Below are 25,509 nucleotides of genomic sequence, written 5' to 3' on the forward strand. Positions count from 1 at the left end.
ATCAGGTATTGTAGGCTATAATTTTAGAGATGAATTTAAGGTAGATAAGGCCCCAACTACCTATGATGACACAGGTATCTGAACCTTGGTGTCCAAAAGGTAGCCCAGAGCCCTTTTGCTTACACTTTGCTATCTCTCATGAGACTATGTTTTACATACTTACATGGTTCTTTTTTTTTTTTTTTTTTTTTTGGTTACTCCTAAGTTAATATTTTTAAAGTAACTAACATAGTACCTTTAGGAAGAAGGGAAGACTTGTGAAGAATATATTTCAGGGCAAATAATTTCTTTTAATTCTCAAAGCTCTGTACCAAGTGGTCTCACCTTCTCCTAGAGATGAGTTCCCCCAAACCAAAGTAAAGAAAAACAAACTTAAAGGAGCTGGTTGTCTGTCACTCTCCCTTCCACCAAATATAAAATAACGTAGTATCGCTTTATGGTCACCTGGGACCATAAAAAGTGAGTGATTTTGGTTTTCTAAAACTTCTGACATCATAAGTTTAAGACATATTGGTCTGTTGGGCAGGTTTTTAAGCAAATTATTTTTAATTTTTAAAAATATTTTAAAGCAAAATATTTCAGAATCTGGTTAGGCGATTCTTAAGGCTATTCTCAAGGCTTTGTATACAAAAGTGTCTGAATCATTTGATTCATACATTCATACATTCATACATTCAGAATGATGATTGCAACTTCCTTGAATAGAAAAAAAAATCTCAAAGAAGGAAAGTATCTTTATGGCAATAGGGAGTCCAGACTAAGGTATTGTATTTGTCCAAGTGAAAAATGGCAATTTTTAACCTAAGACAGTGTGCTTATGTTGGGTGGGGGAGAGGAGGCATTGGTTTTGTAATTTTAGTAGCTTGTTTTTACTTAAATTCAATTTATATTTTTAAGATTTTATTAATTTATTTCAGAGACAGAGAGCGCACTCATGTGCAGGAGTGGGGGCGAGGGGCAAAGGGAGAGGGACAAGCAGATTTCCTGCTGAGCAGGGAACCAGACTCAGTGCAGGACTCCAGGATCAGTGGCTTATCCCACTGAGCCACCCACAAACCCCTCAATACGTGTATTTTTATCTCTAAGGTTTAAAATTGGATAAAATTTCATGTCATTGTCATTAAGTTCACCCACAGGAATATAGTTATGAGTTAAAGTGCATTATGTAGCTATGGAATTGCTCTGGTATCTATGGGTGTTTGTAAAATAATGTTTATAAAATAATGGTCAGCTTAAAGGACTTAGAATTGGGAAATGGGAAAGACAGGAACTACCTAGCCAAGAGTGTGACATACATGTAAGTAGCAAAGGGTCAGTAATTATGTGTTTCAATTCCTAATCCATCTATGCTCTGATTAAAATGATATGAAGATGTAATCAAGGTCACACAAGAGGAATATCATTTTGTTGTCATGGTATTTAGAGCAGACTTGCCAACAGTGCGAGAAGCAGGAGACCAGTGCAAACAAGGCTCTTAGGGTATTAAGAATGTGAGACAAGCAGCCACCGGACAGAGGTTTGATAGAGTAATGAGAGGAGTAATGCAGCTGAGATGTATTACAAGGGAAATGTAAGCCACAGTTCCTGTCAGATTTCTGAATAAGAGGTGGGAATGATCTGCCAATTTTGCTTCATGATGTTAGTAATGAACTTCTGCTTCAAAGCCGTTTCATTCTAATTCAGTCCAACTCCATGGACACGAGATCACATTCTTAATCTAATTCCATGACTTCTTCCCTCGGTATCTTCCCCAAATACATGTATTCATTAGCAGCAACCAAAAGCATTAGCTTTAACGATTGTGAATCAAACCAGGGTGACTTCCCACAGATGTATGCTTGGATAAAATACGTGTAACAGAAAATGCATACGGTATGTAAATGCAGGTGCACCGCGATGATTCTTAAGTACCACTTTTCTAAGTAAATTCTGGTATAAGAAAAAGAGAGTCATTCTTGTATTTCTCTGAATGCTGGCCTATTCAGTAAAAGAAAATCAGAAATTTAAACTTGTCAGCTCTGATTGTACAATAAACTGACATAGTTTAACTTGACACAAATGTTATCTCTGTCCTTAACATTTTTCTGGCCTTCTGGAAACTTCTTTTGTTCAATTTCCTTGGTAAAAACAACTCATCACAAGCCCCAGAGACATCATAAGTGCATTTAAAGCTTAACCCTTGAAAAGAGGGAAGCACTCTGTCACAAACCTGAAGATCAGCGCTCACCCTTCTCGTCTTCATAGATTAGCTTTCTGAGTAATGATTCTCTCTTAGCAAAGGCCACAAAATCCAACTCCGGAATGGAATGGCAAATGTTTCTTATACAGATCTAAAAGTAGCTAGGGGACGTATTATGAAAATGTCCGTGAAGTTTGCACTACAGATTCCCTATCTGTTTTCTCTCCAGAATTTCAGTAACATGGATTTCTAGTGAGAGGTATTGTTTCTAATGTGTCATTGAATTTTTTTTTTTCATAAGTCACAATACTTGTGACTTGTTAGTGCAAGTGGAGGTATTGACGTCTAGTTTCCCAGAATGGGAGTGAAAGGTAGTCGATGCTCTCAGTTCGTGTATGTGTTCACATTTGCTTATTTGCCACACCAGGAGATTTTCCAGGTTCTGAAACCAGAAACACTGGTGACAGGTAGCAAAGCCGTCACTTCCCGCTGCTTGGTGAATTATATGAGTCTGAGTGTTCTGAATAATTCTGGTTTACAGGCTGCATATTTCTGTGCTTATGAAGTTACCTTGTTCTGTTTGCTTAGGAAACATGACTCTTAGTAAGACTTCGCCTTGGAATCAATTTTTCAGTGCCATCTTGCACTGGCTATTATTCTCCTTGCTGAAGTGTTTTCTTTTCTTTTTTTCTTTTTTATTATTATTATTTATTTTATTTTATTATTATTATTTTTTAAGATTTTACTTATTTGCCAGAGAGAGAGAGAGAGTACACACAAGCAGGCAGAGAGGCAGGCAGAGGCAGCGAGAGAAGCAGGCTCCCTGCCGAGCAAGGAACCTGACTCGGAACTCGATCCCAGGACCCTGGGACCATGACCCGAGCCGAAGGCAGCGGCTTAACCAACTGAGCCACCCAGGCGTCCCTGCTGAAGTGTTTTCATCCCATAGAAGGGCCTTATGGTTGCATCTGCACTTTAGACCATTCTAATTGACATATACAGTTTTATTTTATTTTGTTATGTTCATTTTAAATACCATTGTTAATCTAAAGTTGATGTCCTCCGTCAACAACAGAGAAGCAGCAGCATACAGTACTGTCTTTTGGAATTAGAAGGTCTAAATGACGTCCTCATTCTAAAGAACTGTGTGACTTTTGGGAAGTCACTTTACCTCTCAGAACCCATCTTCCCTAATGAAAATGACGGGGCTGAGGGAAATGCTCTCTACTGTCTCTGCCCAACATTTCCAAAACATCTAGTCTTAAATCTACAGTATTCACCAATGTATCTGCCTTTTTGCATCTTGTGAAGGGAAGAACATGGCAGGATAGTGGAGCGAGGTGGTGCATGTCATCGCCGCTGAGGTATTCTCTAAGACCCAAAAAGGAACACCTAGCCTCACTGCTTCCTGTGGTCCTTCACTCTTCTTCTGGAGAGTGCTCTGCTCAAGTCTCTCTTTTTTTTTGCTCCTTTACAGTCCTTCTATAGGAAAAACAAAAAGAAAGGAGGGAGGAGCTAGGAAAGAATTTCAATCCAAAAGTCAGCACTATTTTAGAGAGCGAAGTCCTGTCCCATGTATTCATGTGCATTTCAATGCTACAACTTCAGCTACACTTGCTGGACCAAGATCAAGAAACAGCAAGGAGAGAGACATAGTTCAAATAGCCCAGGTATTTCTGCTAGTCCTTCCGCTCAGGACTGCTGTGGGTGACGTGAATGTTTATTCCTTTGGGCCCCTCATGTTCCTTTTAATTCAAGCAACTTGACATGCTGAGTGGGCTTCAGGGGTCATTCTGCCTACCCCTGAATTTGCCTTAAGCACTCACTTTAAAACCTGCTGATGATGTGATGCCACCGTAGTTTCCACATATGTAAGTCCCAAAGCAAAACAAAGTCAATAAAAAGATTTAAAATACAGATCAGCTTATCACAAAAGAATCTCCACATTGCCCGTAAAATCTGTTGTTGAGAAGCGATGATTCAAATTACAAAACCAAAGAAACAAACTCTTGACCTCGTTAAAATGAAACCAAGCATGTCTTTTGTTTCTTCAGTGACACAGTGATTTCTTGTTATTTTATTATACTCGTCATTGTTATTTTATTTTTAGTATTTGGGATATCTCATTGCATGCACACACTCATGCACACAGGCACACAAACACACACACTTAACAGCTATTGCCTTTAAACTGCTTACTGCTCTGGAATTGTTTCTGGATAATTGAATCCACCAAGGGGATGGGTAGGCAGCTGGGTGAGGTGCAACTGCAGACTCTCTCAAAGAAAATTTTATAATCGTTCTAGTTTTTGAGGTTAAGACAAGTGCTCTGGAAAGGTATTTGAGGGAGATGAAAGTCTCGGGTAATAACAATCGTTAGGAGTCCACTTCCTTATTTCCCTACATTAGCCAGTCATCAAACCAGACAGAGGGCCAGAGGGCACAAAGACCAAGGATTTTAGGTGTCTGGATGCATCATTCCTGTGTAGCGTAATTAACGTCTGCCCCGCTATTCCTGTCAAGAAAGGGAAACACTGAATATGTTAATATTTGGGAATGCAGCAAGTCTTTTACTCCTGATCTCACATAATTGTTCTCTTAAAACTATATTTTGCTTTTAAAAGGTGGAAACACATAAAATACCATAATTCACAGTGGAGGAGGAATTATCCTGTTAAGTATGATTGGATGATTTCAAAAAAAGGAGAAAGAAAAATAGCCAAAGAACTTTACTAGCCCATTGTTTTTGTAATCCATTTGCGCACGAAATGTATAAGGATTTCTCATACATCGAGTTTTGTTAGCCAAGCGTAAGAATGAACATATGTGCATATGCAAATGAAGCTAAAATGTACACTAAATACTAATTATGAAATCATTGGCTCTACTTCAGAAGATTTGATCTTATAGGTTCCTAGAGTATATAATTTCCAACATCCATATAGCATTCTCCGCTATCTGAAAATTCAAGTTCTTGAATTAATAAGGATGGTATGCATGCAGTCACTAACAAGTATGCTGTTAAATAAACAGGAAATGTGGCCTATGCCTTGTTCTCTAATGATATGAAGGTAGCAGATGGTTCGAAAAAAGATGTGTCAGTACACGGTGGTAAATCATAAACAGGGATAGATTGCCAGCTCACCTCAAATCTAGCCTTTTTTCCCAGTCCCTACAGCTCACTAAGTGCTGCCACTCAAGTTAAACTTAACTGTGTTAGATTTTTGATTCATGCCTTTAAACACTTAAGCAGTATCTAATGTCACAAACTGAGTTGTGGCCATTTTCACAATCGATTCTGATCGTCTCAGCCAAAATGATCATAGGTTAATATACATCTGTCACTGAGATAACTAGAGAGAATGGAATGTCTTGGCTTCTCTCCATTCATTTGGTGCATTTTGTTAGGTACTCAAATACTGTGATCCAGGAATGTATTCTTACAGAAACAAACAAACAACAACAACAACAACAACAAATCAGCATATCCTTCAGAAAAAAAAAAAAACAGCAAAAATAATGTGACACCAATTTAGCAGCAATTCCAAATAACAATAACAATCACACAATTGGCCTGTTAATATAATTTGGGCATTTTGTCCGTCTCACTAGTAATTTAGACTTAATAATAGTTGGTGTAACATCACAGACCTAGATAGCTCTAGTCCACTGGCACTGTAGCTAGGTACTAAAGACACAGGTGTTGAGACAGTGAAAAAAACAAAGAATTACAAGAATGAAAAAAGTGGACTGTAGTGAGATACGGTGAAGAAACTTCGAGCAGCCCAGAAGGAGAAAACAATAAATAGTAATTTCAAGTCTTACAGGAATTCAGAAAACACTCATAGAGATTGCTTATCTTGTCATGTAGTAATTAGAAAGAGTAAGTTTTTTTTTAAAGCTGTATATGTTTACAAACACAATCTGTTCACTTATAATGATCATTTTAATTAAACAAATGAAAACAGCTTTGAATTTCATGTATTCACCTGACCATCTTAGGAATCCAAAGGGCTTTGGGATAGGCAGACAACCAAATAACACACTTTAAAACAGCATTAGCTCCTAAAATAATAGCGATGGTCATTAACCAAAAAATGATTAATATAAATACAAATTAAGTCTTCAGTGTCACCTTGACCTTCATCCCTACTCATTCACCTGGATACCAACTTTCAGGGTGAATTTTTATGTAAGGAAAATATGGTTTATAGTTGTCATTTCTAGTTCTCTTTGTAGAATTAATTAGATATCAACTCCTCATCCCCTGCAAACAAGCCTATTTTTAAAAAGCCTTTGAATCTTTTTTTTATCGCAAGGAAAAAAAATTCTCATGACAAATTAACATCCTGCATTTGAGGAAGAACTTTGGTATGTATCCTGACTTTGTATGTATCCATGACTTTGGCTTTCTTCAACTTTATGTCAAAGAATTTGAAGGACAGATTGTAACCATTAGTATATATTCATAGTTTGTTTCTGGAGCCCAATTAAGCATGATCATTTAGAAACATAAAGGATACTTCTTTAGCTCTGCATAAGGTTTTTGTAGCATATTCACCTGAGAGGAGATACATTTTGGTGGCTGTAAGAGTAATTTCCAAGAAGCAATGCTTTTGGTTCAGTGAGAAACACTCTGAAAGAGAAAGAAATTTGTGCCAGTTGTATTGCTTAAAGGGAGGATGCTGAAGCAATATGTGATCTTCAATAGTCTATTTAATCCAATAACACCATTTTATCTTCTCTCATCTGTGTCATCTCTTAGCAAAATGAAGCTTGGCGAATATAATTAAGACCTACATAGTCTAGTTATATTAGCAAAATTAATGCTACTGTCAGTTTGGTAACTTGAAGATCTCAACCTGATGGATGAATAGATGGATAGATATATTCCCCAAGTAGCATCTCCAAGAAGTTTATTAGTTTTATCATGGTGGCAAAATATGCTTTCATTGTTCTATTTACATTCCATGCTGACAGAACATTTTGGGGGCATTTCAGCCAGATCCAGAATACTCATAGTGATTGATTTTGAACCAAAGCCATACCAATTGTTCTAGATGACAACTTAACTTTATAAATCTTGCCAAAGGTTCACAGATCTCAGGACCTTTGACTGTCATCTAGATTAAAAAGTAAAGGTTCGCTGTGCAGGTCACTTCTATTAGAGAGAAACTAACTGACATCCTAAGCAGTATTGATAAAGTTTGGCAAGGGCCAGCTGTCTCGTGATTTTATTGATGTGGTAGACTGAGGCACAGAGGCCAACTCAAGAACTCGAAACAAGAATCAAGTGCTTTAACTCTATTTTCCTGCATACAGTCAGAAAGGCAGAGAAACTATGACTTATGAATTTACAATAATTTTTATTTTCAATGACTATATACTAGGTTAGTTATTTTTGTTATGGTCTACATATACAAAGAGTGTGATTTTTGGTGGGTATATGAAATGCAACATTTCAAGAGTTTTTACTAAAATATTAAGAAGAAATGGTGTATTTCATTCATTCTTACTGGCTCTCTTTTTAATAACTCACATGGCTACTCTAAATTTTTTAATATTTATTCTGAGTTGTTATCCTTATAATTGGCTTATATAACATGTATAGTTAATAGGAAGCATTGTTATAAACTGGTCACACTTGGATTTGTGGTAGATGACCATAAAGGATTTTGAAACTGGCTTTAGACCAGTCAGGCCTTTGTGACTGGATATTTATTGGCTTTGTGTCTAGTGATTTACAAAAGCAAAAACAAACAAACAAACAAACAAACAAAACGGAAACAAAGACTTTCCCACACTTGCTCTTATCTTTTATATCGTAATTTATCTTGTCTGTTCACTCTTTGGTTTCCTGAGTGTATTCTTCCAAATCTTCCGTAGTTCTTTCTAGATTTCAAGCCTGTCCCACCCTCCCTGTTCCTTACCCCGTTAGGTATGGGAGTGGTAATAATTTCATACTTTTCCAGGTCCTTGCCCCCCTCCCTACTTTTTATTAGTGCACTTTCTCCAGACCACACTCCACAAAGAGTTCCTTCATTAAACTCCTCATTAATCCTTTTGAGTGCCCTCTCTTCCATGTCAGGACATTGAAAGATATGCTAGCTACACGAGCTTATGGAGAGGCATATTTTCACCTTGAGATTTGATGAATGCCTTAAAGCCTTCTCTATCTCGAAATCCCAATTCATCTGCCATCATGCCTCAAGCCTTCAGGTGTATGAATGAAAATGGCTTTCTATGGCTCTTACTGAGGTATAGATATTCTTCCAAAGGATAACACTTAGCATTTTAGTCAATAACATTATAAAACTAATGAGTTTGTCAGAGCAACCAACCATCAATTATGCCCAAGAGATGGGTCATTTTGAAGAGACATATTGGAAGATAATAAAACATTTCATTGCAGAGGGACAGAAGACCTGGATAGGAGACAGACGTGATTAGCCATAACACCTCCAAAGAAATTATTGAAATAACCCAGAGGAAGAAAAAAGAAGACCCCTCAGAATAGAAGGTCAAATTTTGCTTACCAAGATTTTTTTCTCCTGGATACAGAATTAATGGCAGCCCTATCCCCTCTTTTGTTTTCCTACTTCACTCTGAAACTCTATCCTGAGAATAATGCTAGTTTGCCTAAAATTTTGCATGTAAATATAAGCTTAATCTTGAGAAATTTGTAAATATTTTTGTTTAGATGGTAAAGTACATTGATGTTGCAATGAAGTTTTTTCTATATCAGAAAAAAGGGTAATGATTTACATCTCATAAAATCATAATGACAAAGAGTTTTTGGTGATAAGTATGGCCACATATTGTGTCTGTTGAATAGTTGGGAGTTAGGGTCAACTACCAATAACATCAAATTAGTAAAGAGATGTTTTCTAGTATTAGAAAACTATGGCCTCTGATTGGCAATAGGCAGAGCAGAAAATAATGCAGGAAATCTCAGCTGAATTTGTATAGATGTTATAAAATTCCCATGTAACACTTATTATTTTAAGAGAGAAATTTATCTTTCAAAGACCGGTATTAATGAAGTAATTTCTCTGGATTTGCAAGGTGCATTCAGAGATAAACGTACATTTTAGATTGGAATGGGTAATTCTGTGCATCACCCTGAGAGGGCAAGATTTCTCTCCACAATAGTCTATTATACAGGCCATTTTCAATAATGAAGTAATGCCATTTTCAATAGTTCCCTTAGGAGATTCTTTCAAAATATAACGTTAAACTTCTCATTTTTTAGAGTAGTTTTCTTTATATACAACTGAATTTAAGCAGTGGAGTTTACCATGATATTCTATGTATACTCTGATGTGACATATTAGCTTCTTTTAAAGTCACCTTTTCCCCTACAATTCATGAAAAATAATTTCATCCCTTAGAGTTTTAAGCCAGTATATTTACAGAGTCTAAACTACATTTAAGTTTTCAATACATTCCCTAATCAACTTCATTTTTTTCTAAATGTTTCCCACTTACCTGAACATTCCTGTACTGAAGAGCTAAATCTTATACAATTATCTGCATCTCATTTTGTTCTGCTTTACAATAATGGCTAATAATTACTTTGGTGTCTTCAGGCTTTAAAGAATTATTTTGTCATGGATCCTGTGAATCTGGACTTCGGAGGACATCTAAAGATCTCTGATGGTTAAAGGAGTTATAAACTTCTGGCATGATCAAGTAGTTTGATAAGACATAGGAAGCAACCTAATTATGTTTCATTTTGGGGCATTCCACTTGCTTCATCTCCAAAGTAGGGTAGTGTGTAAGTGCTTTTAAATGTAGCTGTTTTGCATTAATTCATTCCATCTAGATATTCCAAGTATTATCCTAGTGAAGTTTTATGCTATGCTATGAACTCTTAGCAATGTTCCTTATGCAGAGGTAAAAACTATTTGATTACAATTTTCTAAATGTAAATTAGTTGTGACATAATGTTTTGTGTACAGTTTTTATGTTAACTCACTGATCTGAGGGCTCAGAACAAACTTCATTTATTCATTTGTTTTGAAACATATCCAGTAATTATCTACAATGTCCCAGTCTCTGGTAACACATGCAGTTATCAAAAAACAAGCTACCTGGTTTTGTGGTGCTTACATTCTACTGTGAGAGCTAGATCATTAACAGATAAATATATTGTGGCAGGTAGCAATGAGAGCTATCAAGAAAAAATCAGCTGGGTAAGGAAATAGAGTGACTGGGTAGAGGATATTTTGTTTTTATAAAGTGCTCAGTAAATGCCTCTATGATTGAATTTGAGGAAACCTCTAAATGCAGTGAGTGAGTTTCTTTAAGGCCAATGAAGAGACAGCCCAGACAGAAATAATAGCAAATCTGAGGACCTCATTAATCTTGGTGTATTTGAGGCACAGCAAGAAAGTCAGTGGAGCAGAGTAAGGTGGGGTTGAGGAGAGCAGGTGGGAGATATGAGTTCAGAGAGTTAGACAGAAGCCAGATCATGTGAAACTCTTTGGACCATAGAAAGGAGCATGTCTATTACTCTGATGTGATGGAAGGCAAAGGAGTGATGCATTCTGCTCTAAATATTATGTTAGGCCGAATAGCCCCCAAATAGATTCACATCCTAGTCCCTAGACCATGTGACAATGTTATCTTCCATGGCAAAAGGGACTTTGCAGTTGTGATTAAATTTCAGATTTTGAGATGAGAAGATTATCCTGGATTAGCCACCTAGGCATTATGTAATCATAACGGTCTTTGTAAGGATTCAGGAGTTTGAGGAAGGCTATGATAAAAGCAGGGGGGATAGAGAGATGTGCTTTGTAAATGGAGGAAGTACCTGGAAGTCAAGGAATGTTGATGGCCTCTAGAAGCTAAAAGAAGGAAAGGGAATGGAGTCTCCCCCCACAGAGTTTCCAGAAGGAAGCAGTGCAGTTGACATGCTGACTTTAGTTTCATGAAATTGATTTCAGACTTTTGACCTTCAGAACTGTAAGAGAATAAACTTATGTTGTTTTAAGCCACTAAGTTTGTGATAATTTGTTACAGCAGTAATAGGAAACAAATATAAGTGCATTAGTTACAAACTTTTAACTCCAGTTGAGTCTTGAACAACATGGGTTTGAACTGCATGGGTCCACTTAGACATGAATTTTATTTTATTTTATTTTTTTAATGAATACAGTATAGTACTACAAATGTATCTTCTTTATGCTTTTCTTAATAACATTTTCTTTTCTCTAGCTTACTTTATTATAAGAACATAACATATAATACCTGCAACATACATAATGTGTGTTCATCGACTATTTATGTTACCAGTAAGACTTATGGTCAACAGTAGGCTATTAGTAGTTAAATTTAGGGGGAATCAAAAGTGTGCAGATTTTCAACAGCATGGTGGTCAGTGCTCCTAACCTCCTCGTTGTCCAAGGGTCATCTATATCTTTATTTATCAATTGATTGAAATGGATAGATAGATACATCTAGTTAGACATTGGAATGTCAGAAGAGTGGAGGAAGACTCAGTCAGTAGAGCATGAAACTCTTGATCTTGGGGTCATGATGTCAAGCCCCACATTGGGGCTCCAGCTTTAAAAAAGTGGAAGAGGGGAGTCCTGTTAGGAAGTAACAGTGGCTTGAGCTGGTGGGTTTTCAGGGAAGTAGGCAGACTAAAGAACTTTGGCTGTGTGTCTTGAGTAAATGACAGATGTTATATTAGTTTTCTGTTGCTGAGTCACAAATTACACAGTTTAGCTGGGTATAGCATTACAAATATATTCTCTCAGCTTCCATCCATTTATTATCCCAAGAGTCCAAGTGGACTCAACATGCCTAGGGTCTCACAAAGGTGAACTCAGGGTAACAGCTGGACTGAATTATTCTCTGGAGGCTTTAAGGAAGAATCCACGTTTTAGCTAACTTTGTTCCTTATGGTTGTGGGACTGAGATCCTTGTCCTAATGGCTACCCAGTTGGCTGCCCAGTTGGAGTTGTTCTCTGCCACTCGAGGCTGCTCTCAGATATTTTCTGTGTGTTCTTTTCTATTTTGAAAGCCACCAATGGCACATTGAATCATACTGTGCTTTGAATATGAGCTTCCTTCTGCCTCCTACTAGAGAAAACTCCCTGCTTTTCAAGGGATTACATAATGATATTAGGCTTACTGGATAATCTCTCTTTTATTTAACTAAAAGTCAACCTCATTTGTTAATAAATGGCTTTATTATGTCTCCAATGTCCCTTTTGCCATTGTCTTCATCCGTTTGGGCTGCTGTACAAGAATCCCATAGTCTGAGTGTCTTAAACAATAAACATTTATTTTTCACAGTTCTGGAGGCTGGGAGGTCCAAGATCAAGATGCAGGCAAAATTTGTGTGTGGTGAGATCCCTCTTCCTGGTTTATAGACAGCCATCTTCTTGCTGTATCCTCACTGGACTGAGAAGTGGGAAAGAGGAAGGGAAGGGGAGGACGAGGTAGAGGAGAGGGAAAGGGGAACTGCGATTGAGGGAGCTAGATTTTTGGTCTCTTCTCTATCCCATTATTGAGGTTTTCGTGACTCATTTAAATGTCATCTAATCCCAAAGATCCCACACCCAAATACCACCACACTGGGTGATAGGGCTTCAGCATATGAATTTGGGGGACAGAAACCTTCAGTCCATAGTAGCCATATAATGTAACACAATCACTTGTGTGATATCTTATCATATTCATGGTCTCAGGGATAGTTTAGAGAATATTGAGAGGAGAGGAATTTTAGGTTTCTGCCTAACAGGTGCCAAGGCTTATTCCTTTCTTTTTCTTTTTGTCTGAATTGAGCAAGCAGTGTGCCTTATATAAGAATGGCAAATGCAGACAGAGTAACGGGTTTGGAGAAAGGAGAAATAGCAAGAATTATGTTACTTGGAATGGACAGTTAGAAATTGAAATGATGTCGAGGAGCTGATGATCAGATATGCTGATGTGGCCCCAGGAGAACAAATTGGGACTGTAAATATAAATATATATAAATATATGACATGTGAGTCCACACCATCATGTGAGCTCACCTGGAATGAATCGAGATAAGGAGCACTGGGCAGTCCAACAGTTAGAAGTCTAGAAAAGGAAACAGAAACAGTGAGGCTAGTGATGGACTGGAGAAATCAGGAAAAAAGTGACAGCACCAAGGAACTTGTTAAAATTGAAAATTTGGGGGTTTCACCTCAAGCCTACAGAATCAACATTCCTGGATGGGGTCAAGCATATATATGCACTAAAAAGCCCTCCAGCTAACTCTGATACATGCGAAAGTTTGAGAGCTTTAGTTGTTTGGACCACAGGGACAGCACAGAATGGAAGAGGATAAGTCCTCAATGTCCTCGAATCTCAAAGTCAAGTCCTTGAACGTGAGCAGCAACAGGGTTTGTGAGATTGTTAGCAGTGAAGGAACTGAGGACCCAGAATGCTTAAAATAAACTGGGACAAGTCTCTATGCCCCCTGAAGACTGTGAGAAGAATCTGTAGCTCAGACTAGGGAGGAACAAGGCTGCAGTTATAAGTGTCCCAGGTGAAGATCATCAGAGTCTACTATGCAAATGAAAGTTAAGCTCACCAGTTTATGTTTCCCTTCCCCATTCTGTAATATGGGAACCAGTGGAGATTGTGTAAAGGCAGATTACTTCACAATATTGTGTACTACTGACCTAGTTTTAGATAAGCAACTGAGAATTTTTTTAAGGGGGCAGAAGATTACATAGCTTGTTTCTTCATTTTTAATTTGGAACTCAGCCTAAAATTAATCTGTAAAAACTTTATTTCTTAACACCTTAGATTGGCTCCTTAAAATGTGTTGCATATCAAATAAGATTTACTGCATTTTTTTGAGAAACAATGCAAATTGCAAGTAATGGAGAATAATTCAGCTAAATATCAATATGTGAATGAGACTTGAAATGAAAGTTATTAAATATAATCAAAAGAAATGGTAAACTATAAAAGAAAGTAAATGTGATCTGCAATAATGTAAATAAGGTGTTTCACATCATACGATTTGGTCAAAATTTGGTCATTAATTTAAAGAATCAATAACCATAGACCTTTCCTGTTCAACTGATTGCAACATCAAAGACTGATAATGGCTAAGAAAAAATTATCAAAGATAATTTTCTTTGCAACGGTTAGCTTTTGCAGGTGAGAAAAAGGCAGCGGATATTTATGCCATGCAGAAGAAAGCTAAAGATTTTTAAGGAAGTGCTCTCCATTCTTTGTGAGCTATAACGTTTGTCCACATAGCAATATCCTCTCCCGCAGAGAATCTGCTGCTTGGGCTGGCCATGTGTTATTGTATTTGGACTGTCTCCATCTGCAAATGTTGACTTTTCATCTGTGACCAAGGAAGAAAATCTGTATGAGGAATGTGTAAAACATTTAATCCTTGTTTACTTGTTAACCAAAGGTTTTGTCAAATCCTGCTGGTGTGGGTTTTTGCATTTGCTTCTCAAGGTGACTTGTAGGGGCAGTCACAATGTAGGGTTTAAATCTGAGCTATAAGCTAAAAACTCTGCCAAAATCATTAGGTTTTTACTTGGATTACTTAGATTTAGAAATCTAAATACTTGTTCTAAATGTAGTTTTACATTCGAAAACCTAAATGTGACCTAAATAATACAGTAGTCGATAGGAAAAATTGATTTATAATTCCTTTGTTCTGTCTGGGGCTTCTCATTACTAAAACAAATATAACACTGAAAAGTTTGATTATCTATGGCAAACCACAATGGAATTTGATAAGGGAATAAGAAAACGGTAGAGGTCATTCATCAAAATCTAGTCTCTTACTCTCAATTTATAGATGAGAAACCGGGAGCTGAAATCTCTTCGGAATCTAAAATTACTTTCACAAAGTCCATATTAATTCATTGTTTTATTGTGTTTCAAATATGTTTCTGTTTGCCCTGGCTATCGATGATGATCATGTGATCTGAGATTTCTAGACTGGTTCTGATTTTTGATGTTCTATGCAGCAATCTCTTGAAACTAAAACAGGTTTTTTTGTTTTGTTTTGTTTTGTTTTTGTTTGAGATCAAACAAAACCTGTTGAGTGAATGAATGAAAAATATTTTTCCCATAAGTATACTCAAATATGCCAGATCTATTTTTGGATTTAGACCGTCAACATAACTGTGCCGTACTACATCATATACCAATCTCAGTTCATGGCCATGGAATTTATTATAGCTTTTGATTATTTTTCTATGCAAGAGTAGAGTAATAGCTGATATTTATTCCCATGTGACTTTGATTTAAAAGTTTTGATTCGGCATCGTGTAATGTGATCTGAAGTAGAATGATGTATCAAAAGGGAATGTGGGCAATGCTCAACAACTTCCTCTGTTTTTCATGCCAACTTCTCATATTTGAAATTAATTTTTCCCATATTTAGATTGGAAGCAAATTAACTGATTTGATTTTTAACAGCAACTGTTCAATAAAGATAGTGATGATGGAATAGTAGATAGGAGGGGTACCTAGCAGGTGAATTTATCGGACTTTTTTTTAGGGCCCTCTGTATTTACATAAGCATTTAGCTTTGGCTTTCCATTCAAGGTGATCCACAACAATGATAGGAAATTGTTCCACTGTTACAGCTTGCCTCAAAAAAAAGGGAAAAAAAAAAGAAAGAAAAAGAAAAAAGAAAGAAAGCTAAGGGAAGAAAGGAAAAAAAAAGTCAAAGAAAAAACAGAAATAAGCTAAAAATGATGGTGAAAATGAGCTAGTAAAAATACTAATAATTTTGGATTGGTTTCTTAGAGATGCTAAAATTAACTTCAAATGTAGTGAGTGAAAATATTTGTTTCCCTGAAATTTTATTATAGGAAAATTGATTTAGGCAAGAAATAAGTATGAAAAGTAAGATTTGGGGTGCCTGGGTGGCTCAGTGAGTTAAAGCCTCTGCCTTCGGCTCAGGTCATGATCTCAGGGTCCTGGGATCGAGTCCCACATGGGGCTCTCTGCTCAGCAGGGAGCCTGCTTCCCTTCCTCTCCCTTTGCCTGCCTCCCTCCTTACTTGTGATCTCTGTCTGTCAAATAAATAAATTAAAAAAAAAAAGAAAAGTAAGATTTTTCTCAGTATATTAATAACAGCAAGTGTGAAGTAACATTATAGGATAAAAGCCTACATAAAAAGGAAATTTCTTTAGAACAAGTGAAGAAGTTTCATTGTTGTGCCTAGAGATCTGGGAAACTGCTTCAGCAAATCCAAATCTGTGGCTGCATCCTTCACTCCAAGGTGTTTAGGGATGCATGACTCTGCATATTCCATTCCTGCTACTGTAAAACTTGGGAAATCAGCAAAATTGGAACTTAAGAACAAATGTTTTGCATAAAAATGGTGATATGTTCTTATCACAAAAATGCCATTATAACATGAGAATCAGGTGTGTTCTGCATGGAAGAGGTATTTTTCTCTAATAAAAATTGAGCAAAATGAAAAATTGAGTGAGAAGGAATGAGTCTGATCCCAAATGATATAAAAATGACTTATCTCTTTTGCAATTCAACTCTGGCAGTCTGTTTAATCTTATTTTACCTAACAGTAAAAATTCTAAAGAAAATTCATTCACATAAAAGGCCAAATCTTCATATAGTATGAAACCTAACCGGAAATAGGAAAGCTCTCATGATTTTTTTTTTTTTTTTTTAAATATCAGTTTCAAGCTTTGGAATTAAAAAGTTTTAAAGTCATCAGGTTGAAAAGTATGTAGAGGACAGGCCATAAGGTACTTGTTAATTATAGCAGTGAGTTAATCAATGAAGTAACAGTTCTGCTTGTGGGTATAACAAAATGAGATCAAGACCCATTCAACTATCCTACCATTCAGGGATTGCTGGAGATCCATTAATTTGGATAGTTTCACATTATAAACTCACATCTTTAAAAGTCAGCAATTCAAGCAGCTCTCTGACAGCTGTTGATGCCTAACCACAGAAAAAGTGTTTTGTTGGGTTTTGAGTGAGAAGGTGAGCTGTACAAAGGTGGAGAGGGAAATACACTGACACCTGATATAAATATTAACTGAGACAACTTTCAAGCTTTCAGTTATGTGCTTTTGTATTTGCTTTCAACATTTAAATGCAGAGACAGATGGCGTGTATAGTTTTAACCAACCCTTGTGCCTTTATACATTCAGAAACCTGGAATGATAACCAAGCTCATAGATTGTAGATTTTGAAAGGGAACAAATAATTTAGGTTTTTAAGAAAAATCAATAGAAGCTTCAGTGTTAGAAAAATCATGATGGTGGATTTTAATTATTTTTGACAAGAAGGGAAACCAATTGCACAATGCTGAAACTGTAAAAAGTATTGGTAAGATGTTTGGATTCCTGACCTGGGTTCTAAACAGATACTGTGTGATGTTGCACAAGTCGGACAAGAAAGTAAATAGAAAATTGGAGAAACATGGATGCACACATGTAAAAATCTTCAGACATTTATTAAGAATCCAGCACAGTATCTGATATATGTGGTACATGACAGATATTCAGTAAACACTTTCTGAGGGAGCTTATGAATGGAAAAGAACTATAATTAATCATCAATTAAAATGATTACTTAGAGTGATAGCATTAAAAATAATCATGGTCAAAGATAAAGAGCAATATTGTAATGTATATACTTTCTGCAATATTATCAAAACTTTCCTGATATTTCAAGTGCCCTGTATTTGATGGAGAATGAATGATTATTTTTAATTATATTTTAGAAAGTGACAGTTTTCCATATCAGTGCTTTAGAAAGAATGTTTTTCTCCTTTCAAAAAATATAAAACAACTCAGTCACTGTTTCTAAAAATAAAAGAAATGAATTGGAAACTCTTCCATGTTCAGCATGCTTCCGATTATGAACTTCTAAAGAGCAGGGACTGTCAGGACTTTTTAATTTAAAAAGTGGGTTTTTTTTTTTTTTTTTTCTTTTTACCCATTCATGACAACTTGGAAGCATTGTTATTTCCCAAAATAAAACCCATGGGTTGTTGTTGTTGTTTTTTTTTTTCTTTTTGGTGGTTTTTTTTTTTAATATCAGGGCAACTGCCAGTGATTATATAAAGGCCCAAATAAAAAAAAGAAAAAATTTCCCTATTTAATGTCATGTCCCAAAATAAAAACTTAGCAAAGCATAAAGCAAAGTATATTTTCCCATAGTCCAGCTCAAGCATATAAGGACACTGGTATAATATACTTTAATATAGGTTTTTAATATAGGTTGTTTTTTTTTTTCTTTAATGCAGTCTTGATTCAGTTCTGAGGCCCTGGCTAGAGCTCCCCTTCTTGAATAAACCCAGACCACACACTACTCCCCTTCTAGTGCTCTCACAGTCCTAGATCATTATGCAACCTCCCTAAGTGCCACAGCTCTTAGTACCAGGTAACTGGGGACAGCCCCTATGCCCTAGATTTTCAGGAATTATTCAACTATTAGTCGATCCATGGAGATCCCAGGAAACATCCCACCCTATTTGCCATGCATAAACTGCCCCCTGAAATCCCAGTTTCTTTTTAACCTATTCCTTGTTGCAGTTCTCTGTGTGGCCCCTGCCCAGGGGCATTTTCTCTTTCAGAGCCATAAGTAACAAAAACTTTGGGCTTTCATCCCAGTGTTGTGTTGTCTTCCACATTGTGGTGGATCTTTAAATCTTACACAGCTGTCGGGTACCTGAAAGACTTACCTAAGAACATACAAAATGTCTGAAAATTTACTTGTATATTTTATCAAGGGCTTTCAAATTTATTCATAAATGTAAATCATTAAGTACAATTCTCAGAGAGCGATTAATATTGTTTAATGGAAAGAAACTAATTTTCTTTCAAGTCAAAGATTTCGTATAGTACACATAAATTTTGACTGTAGATGTCTTCAATTGTCAATTATCTGTAAGAGGAGCTTTCCGGAAAAGGTAGAAATGACAAAACAGGGAACAAAGTCCATCTTTCACCTTGTAAAGAGACAAGCCTTCTTAAATCAGCTAACTGGTAATGACACCTATTCATTCCTAAGGACACCTTTTGCTCTCTTCTTTGTTCACTGCTTTTAAAATAATTGTTTCCCAAGATAACCTGAAAACTCTATGAGGACAGGGTTGACATTGATTTTGTTCACTGATGTATTCTTGGTACCTGTCACAGTGTCAGCATATAGTACATGCTCAGTAAATATTTATGGAATAAATAAATGTTACTAGTTCTGAGAAAATACGCTATTTGTTAAAATGTGTCACTCACTGCTGAAGACTAAGGATTCACATATACTCACACACATACACACTTTCTCAATCTCTGGATAATATTCTTAATTTAATGAGCGGGCGATGAATGTTGGATAAAGCTATTTTAAAAATAATCTTGCATATTCTCCCTTTTTTATGTACTCAATAAAAACCTGATTCTATTGCTATTTCTGAGGGAGCTAATTATTTGTTTTCCTTTGGAGGTATTAACAACAAGAAAAACTTATTGGTTCTAGAAAGGTAAAAACGAAAGGTTGGTGTCTAGTCCTCAAGCTAGATTATACATCAAATTGGTGATTACTTTACCTCCATTGATGTCTTGAAAGGAGTGAATATATTTAACGGAAAAGTTAAATAATTCATTTATTAGCTGTCACAAAGTATCACTAGGCAAAGAGATGTGTTGTTGAGGAAGCTTTTGGTGTGATGTTTGTTAAATCAGCATCTTCTATTATAATTACTTAAGGTCTGCCTTTAAGCAGAGGATATTTTTAATTATTTCTCAGAACATTTTCAACCCCATAAAATTTTAATTAACAATTAACATTGTTCATAGATCATCACTATTGCCTAGCACTATGAGAAATCAGAAGACTTGAGAAGTCATTTTTTTTTCATTAATGGATTTTAAATCTAGTTGGGATAAAACAAAAATAAAGTGATCCTCATGAATGTACAGAACCTCCCCCAGAAGATGAAAGTATCATTAAGGCAAGAATTGAGGGAGCTCAGTTAGGACATTTGTCATTCATAAGAGGAGATCTGTGAAAATCTTCAAGGTGCATATGAGCTATGAATTGTTGTAGTTATGGAAGTTAGCAGTGGTACTTGGGAAGCAAGCTGACCTTGAAAGAATAAGTAATTAAATAAAAGAAAATAGAAGAGGCAAAAAGCATCTTCTAAACTTGTGGTCTCAATATATGGAACATGGTTTGGTTTAAGCAAAATGTGTTAGCTTTGTGGATATAGAGTCCTTGAACACACGTCCGTGAACCTAAAAGGGAGAAATTAGTTTGAACTTTTGAAGCATGGGCAGAATTTGGAGGGCCAAGAAAGGCCCATAGAGAAGTTTAAGTTAAATATACTAAAAAGTCAGTAATCATTGGAGATTGATGAGAGAAATAGTTTTGAGGAACAAACATATGATTAAACAAAATAAAACTTTTCTCTTTTGAGGGGATGAGAATACAGGTCAAATGAGAAGGAATTTTAAAGTTATTCTAAAGAGAAGATTTTAAATTTTAAAAATCACTAAAATTTGAGCTTGTAGGAAATGGTAAATTTTAGCCATGTTGTTTTCACATCAGGTGTCCATTGCGATGTTGCTCGTGTTTTGGGGTCTCGAGTATTGGCCATCAACTTTTACCTATTTCGGAAGGTATTTTTCCATATGCAAGGAATAACTTGAATATTAGTAAGCCAAACAGATGTTAATATTAAAAAACAAAACAAAAACAAAAAACACAATTATTGGGCACTTAAGTGCCAGTAGTGCTAATTTGGGTTTTGGCAAAGACACACATTCCAGTTGTTAAGTGTTTTAATCATTGTAGAGGCAATCATGCAGATGTTTTCTTCATTTTCTTCTACGTTTTTACTCTGATAACTCTCTAGTCTTGCCTATCCAGGTAACTTCATTCGTAAAATCAATTCCTAATTTCCAGCCTATCACTTATCACTTGACTGTTTAATCAAGGGGAAAAGCACAAAGCAAAACAAATTTTTCCTAAATCATTTGGCTGTTGTTTTCAGTAAAAGGTTAATTTCCTCTTTATAGAATCAGAAAAGAGTTTACTTTTGAAATCTGGTTAAAATGTTAAAATGTAGACTGCCTGCTAGTAAAAACAAACAAAAAACCCCACAAACTAATAGATAAATATCTATGATGACTTTTTCCCCTGAATATTGGACTTCATGTGATCCAATTTGCAACTTAGCTAGACTTTCCTTCTAGTGAAATCCGGTTTATTTAATACACTTAGAAATATAGAAAAATAGTTTAAACTTGGAAGGAACCAAATGCTGTCTTTAGATGCAAATGACTTTTTATTTACTTGGATTTCAGAATGTTTGCAGCAGACTAGGTGTTCCTTTAATAATATACACATTAATTAAAACATTCTTTTAATTATTTTTGATTTTTTAAAATGTGCAGTTATTTTCATGTGATTTCATATAAATTAACATGTGTTTATATGGAAAAATGGTATTTTATGTAACCATTTAGAGTATTTACTTTTATTTTTATATTTATTTATTTTTAAAAAATATTTTATTTATTTATTTATTTGACAGAGAGAGAGAGAGAGAGATCACAAGTAGGCAGAGAGACAGGCATGGTGGGGGGAACATGCTCCCTGCTGAGCAGAGAGCCGGGTGCAGGCCTCCATCCCAGGACCCTGGGATCATGACCTGAGTCGAAGGCAGAGTCTTAACCCACTGAGCCACCCAGGTGCCCTAGAGTACTTACTTTTAATATTATATTTCAAGCAGTACTTTTGCATTTTATTTTTATGGAGTTGTACATTCACACATTTTTCAACATCGCACATACAATTTTTCTATTTTTCATGATTTCTCATAAATAAGAGCTTTTTACTTGAGGATTAGAAGATAAATCAGTAATAATACATATGCCATGGGAAGGGTTGATCTGAAATGATATATCTGTTTACTCTTGTCTGTTTCTAGCTGTAAGTGAAGGCCTAAGGAAAGAGATAATTCTTATTTTCACAGCAAGGAATTTGATTCCTTCTTGAAAGAATTTGAATTCTTTGAATTGTTTAAGTTATGCTTTTCATGAGAAAATGAGATCACTCATGCACTTTTTGTCTAAGGAGACAATTTTACATTAAAATTCTAACCACTTTCTTTTCTTATTCTCTCTGTCTCTTGCCCTCTGTAGATGGGCCTTTGGGTCCCCGAGGATTAGCTGAAGCTACAGAGATGTGCACTCAAGAGTGCTTGGTTTTGGGTCACTCTGATAATTGCTGGATGCCTCCTGGCTTGGGTCCATATCAACACCCTAAATCTCCTCTCTCAACCTTTGCACCCCAGAAAGAATGGGTCAAGAAGGACAAGCTTGTGAATGGGCACACCCTTACCAGATCCTGGAAAGAAGATAGCAACAGGAACCAGTTCAATGACCGTAAGCAGTACGGCTCCAATGAAGGCCATTTCAACAATGGCAGCCACATCACAGACATTCCTCTGGCAAATCTGAAGTCTTATAAGCAAGCGGGAGGTACTATTGAGAGTCCGAAGGAGCACCAACTCTAAAAAAAAAAAAAAAAAAAGCTATATGGGACCTAATAACTTTAATCTAAATAGACATGCTAATACCCTGTGTGTCAGAGCTTTATGTATTCAATAGATCTCTATAACTATGCCCCTTTATAGCAGGGATATCCATAACTTTGTGTTAGCACCATGGAGGATACAATATTTTACAACATAAAAGAGAAGATAGTTCTACTAGCCATGTGATCTTGTTTATTAGAATTGATTAAACTCTCCGGAGATCACTCCATTGTGCAAATATCTTTTTTTGTTTTTGTTTTTGTTTTTGTTTTTTGTTTTGTTTTTGTTGTTGTTGTTTAATTGAATTTTACTTTTGACCCTGGACTGCTGCTATGAACAATAGAATATGCATTTGGAGAGTAAGAAAGTTCCATGGATTAGAGTGACTGACAAACATATCCAGTTAGAAACTTGTGCTCTTTTTGTCATTGATTTGTGCTGGGACTGCTATACTTGACATTATACTTCAAGCGAAACTTAAAAAGATAAGCATTAAACCTATCGTGCTGTTAACAACGTTAGTGGATACTTGTAAGTCAATCAGTGTTAAAGTATTTGTAAATAGAAGCAAGTTATTATTAACAACTTTTGTGTACTTACGATGTTCACCTAAAAACTGTTGTAGCATAACTCTGTGTTTTATGGTTGCTTCTTCCTTCTTCTTAATTTGCCTCTTTGTCGTTATTTTTGTTGTTTCTTTTAGTGAGGTGTTTCTGCGTTAGTAGTCTGTCTTGACACACATTGTTCAAAGGATCTCAAATACTTGTGTTTAAAAAAAGGTTCTGGAATCTTGCTTCTTCTGTGACCGCTTATGATGCTAGGATTCTGTAAAAAATAAAGATAAGACGAAAAGTTTATATAAAAACAGGACTTCTGCAAAAGCTTGGAAATTCAGAACCTATTTTCTTGACATCCTTGTTTTCAAAGTAGGCGAAGCAAAATCACTTAATTAGTAGCATTAAGTGAGAGAGTAATGGGAAAGTGTTAGTTTCAGAAAGTAATATAATATCCTGTACTTGTCACTCATACAAAACTAATGTATCAAAATTAGCATATATCGAAGAAAAATTACTATTCAAAAATAGTTTCAACTGGGCAAATGTGTGTCTACAACTTTGTTGAAATGGCAGAGTTTGTGTTGATCCTCATATACGATAATGTTGTTGTAACACAAGTGTTAGACCATAGCCACAAAATATTTAATGTGTTGTGCCTTCATGATGTAACAGAACATTCTCCAGGTAGGCTAGTTGGGGGAAATAAAGGGATAAATCTCTAATTATTGCTGTTTAACTGTTTGTTATCATAGTCGGTCAATGCCTGGCAGGTACCAGCATCTTGTCACTTAGGTCAAACCAGCAGAGTGACAACTAATGTTAATAAGATCTCAGTTGCACGTGCAAACAAATCCAAATTCGAACATTCTTAGGAGGTTTTTGTTAAGGCATGACAGATGATTTAAACAAATAAATAGCATGCAACAAAATGTCTTTATTGAAAGAAGTGAAAGTTATCTTAATGCCACGGTTCAACATCAGTTTAAAAGTAAAAAAAATAAATAAATAAAAAATAAAAAAAAAAGGTTTGCTAATCTGATAGTTAATTTGTTCTTACCAAAAATAAAATTACTTTGTAAATAGCAATTCACGTTTTTCCACAGTATAATGGAAAATAATGGGTAGGGGTGCATTGCTTATTGCAGTACATTTTTGTCGGTTTGTGAGGGGTGTTTGATGACTTTGACAGAATAAATATCTAAACAATTATCCTTGTTACTGCTTTGCCAGTTCTACGTTATTTACAACTATTCAGCTCTTGCAATAAATGTTCTGAATTCCTGATCGTAGTGTGTTAATTCTTGGTCAACATCCAAAGCGATGATTTCTACTCTAATTGTCGTATAAATATATGTTGATAAAACAGCTCTTAATTAGAAATCAAGGCAGACTCATTAGGGGTTTACTACCTGTGTTCTGAAAATAGGTTTCAAGTTTTAGTTACACTCCCTTAATGGTCTATGCAATCGTTTTCTAGGGAAATTCGTGGAAAAAGTTGGTGCACTTTCTAGTCACGATGCATGCAAGTTTTATCCAAGTGGAATCCCGTGTCAGGAAGCTGGCAAGGGGGCACGAGTTAGTGCAGTTACCTTCTTGACTCTCAGTCAGCAAGATTGCATGAACCAAACTCTCATATATTTTATTGTTGGCTAAGCAGAAGAAGATTATTCTAGGACTAAGGCCTTGAAACAAGAACGGAAACTTCATCTGTATTTATTTCAGATTAGGAAAATAGGTACAGAAAGCTATCAAGGATCATAAGACATGCTCACACATATGCCAGGTGCTTCTATTCTCCAGAGGGCAGCTGAGTCCCTTTTCACTCGTGTTGGGGCCTGAGGGTAGGTAATCTGGTCTGACTCTTCCTCTAGAGCTTTCTGAAGCCCTAAGAAGCAGGACTCAGGAGTTAAACACATGGAGATAAAGGTACTCGCTTGCACCATGACTGGGTTTGAAACCATATCCCATCACCTCTGAGTAAGCCCGACTTACCCGTTACTCAGGCACACCCACAGGGGTGCAGCCTGCCCCAGGGCACAGAGAGTGAATGAATCCTGAAGACAGGCTACTCTGGAAAAGTAAAAGAAAATAAAATTCATGCCTGCACAGTCTTTCTTTAGGTTTTACCAATCAGATAAGTCATTCCCCTCTGCCTTTTAGAGTGAAGGGTGAGAGAAAGTGAAACAATTTCTCTTATATTTTTCTTTGCCCTAAAGAGTGGAAATATA

At 36.0% G+C, this 25,509-nt stretch overlaps 1 protein-coding gene across 1 annotated transcript in view; it reads left to right on the plus strand.

Moving 5' to 3' along the window:
• PCDH9 (protocadherin 9) overlaps positions 1-24,259 on the plus strand; it is an 886,469-nt gene extending 862,210 nt beyond the window's left edge. Inside the window, exon 5 of the mRNA XM_080798244.1 lies at positions 22,330-24,259. Coding sequence (XP_080654370.1) covers positions 22,330-22,703 — 374 coding nt within the window. The 3' untranslated portion in view covers positions 22,704-24,259. The remainder of the gene's footprint in view (positions 1-22,329) is intronic.
• The last annotated feature ends 1,250 nt before the right edge of the window (positions 24,260-25,509 follow it).

The sequence above is a fragment of the Martes martes genome (genome assembly GCF_963455335.1).
Source record: "Martes martes genome assembly, chromosome: 3".
Taxonomy (NCBI): domain Eukaryota; kingdom Metazoa; phylum Chordata; class Mammalia; order Carnivora; family Mustelidae; genus Martes; species Martes martes.